This window comes from Salvia splendens, chromosome 15, assembly GCF_004379255.2.
Source record: "Salvia splendens isolate huo1 chromosome 15, SspV2, whole genome shotgun sequence".
NCBI lineage: Eukaryota > Viridiplantae > Streptophyta > Magnoliopsida > Lamiales > Lamiaceae > Salvia > Salvia splendens.
Genome location: NC_056046.1, coordinates 24,931,535 through 24,937,540, shown reverse-complemented (window position 1 = coordinate 24,937,540; position 6,006 = coordinate 24,931,535). Strand labels below are relative to the sequence as shown.

Sequence of the window (6,006 nt, the reverse complement as noted above, 5' to 3'; positions counted from 1 at the left end):
TTTCTTTCTGCCTAGATAGCTTAGATCTAGTTGTTACGGTAATTTTCAAGTGTTGCGAGCATGTTTTCATTTCCGAATTGATAAATCTGAGTTCATGAGTTTAGATAGCTGTTAGATTTTAGATCTGAAATGGTTAAGTGTGAAAGCCTAGTTTACGTGATTTCTGCCACCTTGCATGTCACCCAGTAAGCGTAATTTCAGCTTCGTTAGTTTAATCTTTTGATTTGGAGTTTAGATTGTAGATCTGTTCTTGTGGAGTTTGTTAACCTGAAATTCTCGTTCATGGAATCTGAGTTGTTTGATTTGTGTCCATACTTGTTGGAGAAGACAATGTCCACATCCAAATTTAGGACCACTTTTACTTTTTAGTTACTTTTTGATTTTGTCCTTACTTTTCTTTACTTTTTCTGCTGGTACCCTACAGATCTGTCAGCCTAGTCACCTAACTATCACTTATTCTCTGATATTCCGTTTAACTTTTTATAGTAACCCCGTACCTTACACATATTTTCTGAAACACAATGTTCCCTACTCTCACGTACACAACTACTTGTTAATCACCTTTCACGCCTTCTAGTCAGTAACATACCACCTTCATTTCCAGTCTAGATAGGACCTCAACCCAAAGCGTGGTAGCTAACCAACCCTTCCAGAATATCACCACAATTACAAAAGCGCATTCATCTCTGTGGGATTCGACCCTTACATCCACTATACTAATCAGTAGAAGTGGGTTGAGGAATTATTGATACCAGGTTCAGGCATAGCTGGGGTTTCCATCATAATCAGTAGGATACATCCTTACTTTAAACACACCTGACGAAAACCTACATCTATCACCTACCCACGTGATAGAAGTCCGATGTGTCATTCCGGCCCACACGTGAAGGGGCGTGTTAAAATTCATAATTCTTATATCTCTTTATCTCTTCTCTTGCCTACCCACGTGATGGAAGTCCGATGTATCATTCCGGCCCACACGTGAGGGGGCGTGTTAAAATTCATAATTCTTGTCCCACATCGACTTGGTAACGATCCTAGCTCACCTATATAAGTGTGGATAACCCTCCCCTTATAAGGCCTTTTAAGGAGTGAGTAGACCATTTCTAATACCCCTTATTATTAATATTTTAATAGTGATATAAGTTGTAAATAACTTACTGTATATGGGTAATGAATTTGAATGAGGGAGTATTAATTTTATAATAAAATGTGAGTGAAAATAAGTTAGCAGAATGTGAGGTCCATTACCAAAAAGTAGCAATCCCTCTGTCCCTTACTAGTGATGCATATTTCTTTTTGAAATGTCTTAAGTTAAATAAGTCATTTCTTTTATATGTGAGGTCCATTATCAAAAAGTAGTAATCCCTCTGTCCCTTGCTAGTGATGCATATTTCTTTTTGAAATGTTCCAAGTTAAGTAAGTCATATCTTTTATATGTGAGGTCCATTATCAAAAAGCAGTAATCCCTCTGTCCCTTGCTAGTGATGCATATTTCTTTTTGAAATGTTCCAAGTTAAGTAAGTCATTTCTTTTATTGGTGAATGTCCTAAGTTAAATAAGACATAAGTCATAAGTCATTTCTTTTATTGGTCATCTCGCAGAAGGTTTCGAACTGCGACCTTCGCATTATTAGCACGACGCTCTAACCAACTAACCTAATAGGCCGCTGTCGATAATATACAAATATAATTAATTATGTTTATATTTGAATGTTTGTTTTGTTATGTGAATTCAAGTAATCGTATTTGTTTGAGTAAAATGGCAGTTGTTTCACATGTCGGTAGAGGAAAAAATAATCGTTGAGCAAAGGAATTTGGCGGGATTCATTGTTCCAGCCATGAAAGATTACGAGGTAATTCTTATTATACCTTTATTTACCACCGATTGTATGGAATTTGGTTTTGTTCAATTCTCCTAGGTATTGGACCCTTTTCCTCTGTTAATTATGTGTTGAACCGCGGGTTTAGAGATGGAAAAATTCTTTTTTTGGTAAAGCATATTAATTGAATTCCATTTTAATGAAGAAGATTAGATTTATTCCGAATGGGGGAGTGACGCATAAGGGTTATGCGTCGTTATTAATGAAACGCACAACCCTTATGCGTCTTTGGTTAATGACGCACAAGGGTTATGCGTCGTTCAACGACGCATAAGGGTTATGCGTCTTACTCTAATGACGTATAACCCTTGTGCGTCACACTGGTTAGTATTTCTGCCTGTCACCCGGGTGACCCGGGTTCGATCCCTGGCAACAGCGTATTTTTTTAAGTGATTAGTATTTGATAAAAATGAGTTATTCTAAACATTTATTTTTGGCAAATACATATTACTCTTATTGTCTATGTTTATCACCCTCGATTACTTTAAAATCAACACAAACTTTAAAAAGTAACTATAATTATAACAAAACCATTAAATGAAATATACTTAAATTCATAATTAATCTTATTCCACATACTATAATTAATATCTGAAGTTAATAAAAATTATGAAGTTTGATTCCATTGAAACAAAATCAAAAGCATGCCCTCTTTTAAATAAAATTCCCACAACGTGTAAAAAAAATAATGCTAAATATCTTATAAATGCATTAATATGACACAAAAACTTGTGTGAGTCTATTTAAGCATTGAAATAGATAAAACATCGGTGACTCCAAAAATTGTTAGATTCCATTTATTCTGATTTAATACTACTTCATTTTAAATGGAGCTTGGCCAAGTCAAAGCCATTATACAAATGAAATTATTTGAGAAATGTTTGTAACAAAAGAAGTTTATGCGAAGTGTCTATCAAATTCGTAAAATAATTCCAATTAACTTCTTTAATTAATTCCTTTATAAGAGTAATATGTATTTGCCAAAAATAAATGTTTAGAATAACTCATTTTTATCAAATACTAATCACTTAAAAAAATGCACCGTTGCCAGGGATCGAACCCGGGTCACCCGCGTGACAGGCAGGAATACTAACCAGTGTGATGCACAAGGGTTATGCGTTATTAGGGTAAGACGCATAACCCTTGTGCGTCATTAACCAAAGACGCATAAGGGTTGTGCGTTTCATTAATAACGACGCATAACCCTTATGCGTCACTCCCTCTTCCGAAATAAATCTAATCTCCTTCATTAAATTGGAATTCCATTATTCGGCTAGAACAAAAGTAGAAAGACCTCGTTTAGAGATTGGAATTGGACTATGGCAACCAAACCTCTTAGCTTAAAATTCCGTTCTTTAATTTGGGGAAAAAGCTTCATAAAGTCACTTTTGTATACTAGGATTCTGAATCAAAATATCTGTCCGTGTTTTATGTGATCATTAATTGGCTATTGAGGGTTTCGACATGAATGGCAATCAGAATCGAAATGCAATCAACATCTACACATTTTTAATGACTAAAGTGTAGAGAGTTGAGATTGATAATGAACTGATATTCTGCTTGATGTAGATTTTTTGGTTAATGGTTTAATTGTATTGTGTGGACTTGGTGATTGGTTTCTTTTAGTGCCATGAAGATAAGGGTACTCATCGCGTTGAGGGAATGAATGACTGCAATTTTGGTCACTCCATACGTCCGTATCATGCCATCTTTTATGAGCTGATATCTTCCAGCTACACGATGTTCTTGTCTTGGTGTAAGGGATCTATAGGTCTTGTTTATATCAGCTAGCTAGAGACGTTTTCCTAGATCCTGATGGATAACTTAATTTCTCGATGAATCTTCCCTTTGAATAGCTATGTTCCCTACTTTTGAAGTATTGAGAAATAAAATTAGTCATAGGAGGAGTATTTGTCTTTTGTTTTATATATTTTATTTCTGTTCCAGCAGCTTCTTCATTATCTATCATGCCTATCGTACCATATGTTTTGTATACTAAGATATTAGCAAATGCTTATGGTGCTTTCGTCTATTACTCTTCTGTTGATAACCTGAGTACAAAACAACTGTAAGAGCTTAATCTGGTAAAGCTAAACAAGCTGAAGCCTCGTAAGAATTCTACTGCAGCGAATGTGAAGATTGACTAAGACCAAAAAACAATTACACCCTAATACTCTGTTATCCTAGTTGGGGAGAATATCCTAATGGTGGTGAAGAGCCATTCTGTAGTTGTACTCATTTATTTTGTGCAATAAATCAAATCATTTTCCCAAGATCTCAACTTTCTAAAGTTATGTTTCCTTTGACAAGTAAGAAATTCTGAATCATCATATTTGAATTAATTATCTGTGAACTATGTTGTAGATTGAAGAAAAGAAGCAAGCTGCTTCAGATGTCATGTTTCAATATTCAAAATTTGCTCTTGCGTGTCTTGGAAACCAGACTCGGCCATGTGACTTAAGGTTGCATCTGATGAAGGTATGCATGCTCTTACCCTTTTTTCTGTAACTTTTCCATATTTTATGCTTATCTGGATTCCAGGGTCTTGTAATCTCCCCTACAACCATGCTTTCTTCTAGGACTGTTTAGGTTTTATTTTCATTAATTTATTTCTAATGTGTTTTTGGGGTACTTTGCCTTGATTTATGTCATCGTGACAGAGGGATTTGAAGTTGGGTAGTGCAGAATCTTACTGTATATCTTTAGCAAAATAATCAGTTGGTTCTTGAATAAGATCTTACACTAAGTCTATTAGTAAAAGTGGATTATCTTTGATAGCAGAAGAAATGAATTTCAAAATCTAAGCTATACAGCCTTTTCTTTCCACTGTGCCCTTCTCTCTCTTTGGTTGCATCGTGTGTGTGCATCAAATTTTTAACTCTCCAATCAGTGTTAGTCATAAATTTACTGCAAGAATACATGTTATTCTCTAATTTTAGCTAAGATTGAAGCAAGAAGCTGAATGGTTTAGGTGCTTTGTGAAAACTATATTAGCCATGTCAACATCTAAGAAGCATTTTGCTTTAGTAGCTCCCACTATAAACTGATGGGAAGGAAGAAATACCTCTTTCATACATAAAAATGTTGAGGAATGTATATACTCTTATATTTTAACAAGCCCATGTTCAGATTATCAGATTTCCTCCCACTGAAATAGTGACGGTAATAAAATCAAGGCATTATTTTCCAGTCTAAAAGAAGGGGTTCCTTTCACACTCCCTTTTCTTTATGTCTGGATATTCTATGATTGGATGCTTTAACTGTATCAATTATCTCTAGCTAAATTTAATATAGCTCAACTAGATAAATAAGCTAATTAACAACAAAACGAGTTGGTCTCAATCTCTGGTTCTTGTGACATACAGGAGATATCTGGTTTGCCGACTTCACTGAAAAAGGCACCATCTCACGCCGCCGCTTCTCCTGATGTTATGGGAGAATCGTCTAGCTCAGGCACTGCAAGGCTTGACAAGGCAGATAGTTCTAGAGCAGTCTGAGATTTCGTTGCTAATGAGTTTGTCGTTATTATCATGAGGCTGTCTTACTCCTGCTCTGCCTTCATCATCTTCAGTGAATATATGTAAATGTACTATTGTGACCTTGGAACTCGTATGTCTGCATTCATAGGGACGACTGCCCACACCGTGATAATAGAGCATTTTGTACGTTACAAGCACACTGGGAGTGCACTTAGATGATGCATGAGGCAAAGGGTGACTGTTCATGAATAACATTCTTTTCTGTTATGGGTTCTAAGTTTAAAGATGAGATGTTATGTATGGAACTCTTGATTTGAAGTACATAGTAATTCGTATATGCACTTTTACTACCTATGTAATTACTAAACTTGAACTTGGCCTCAGGTATTAACCTCTCTACCGTTTGGCCAACTCACACATGCATATCGGCATTCATTCAGTTAAATAAAATGCATGTAGAGATAAAATGAATGTGACAATTTTGCTAAGCTCTTACCCGGCATAAAGTTAATACTCCCTCTGTCCCATAATAGATGTCACACTTTCCTTTTTAGGTTGTCCCACAAAAGATGTCACATTTCTCTTTTTGGAAAAAGTTTTCTCTCACATTAATATAAATATAATATTTTCTCTCTCCACTCAACA

At 35.4% G+C, this 6,006-nt stretch overlaps 1 protein-coding gene across 2 annotated transcripts; it reads left to right on the top strand.

Moving 5' to 3' along the window:
• The first annotated feature begins 1,837 nt into the window (after positions 1 to 1,837).
• Positions 1,838 to 5,698, top strand: LOC121768029. Of its 2 annotated transcripts, none has more exons than XM_042164371.1 (3): positions 1,838 to 1,855; positions 4,247 to 4,360; positions 5,248 to 5,698. In XM_042164371.1, the coding sequence occupies exons 1-3, from the start codon at positions 1,841 to 1,843 to the stop codon at positions 5,377 to 5,379; spliced, it is 261 nt and encodes an 86-aa protein (XP_042020305.1). In that variant the 5' UTR covers positions 1,838 to 1,840; the 3' UTR covers positions 5,380 to 5,698. The 2 variants fall into 2 exon arrangements, with proteins under 2 accessions (XP_042020305.1, XP_042020306.1); XM_042164372.1 differs by lacking the exon at positions 1,838 to 1,855 and adding an exon at positions 3,735 to 4,092.
• The last annotated feature ends 308 nt before the right edge of the window (positions 5,699 to 6,006 follow it).

Coding starts and splice junctions, on each gene's coding strand:
- LOC121768029 (XM_042164371.1), top strand. Junction 4,361..5,247: donor TAAGGTTGCATCTGATGAAG/GTATGCATGCTC, acceptor TGTGACATACAG/GAGATATCTGGTTTGCCGAC.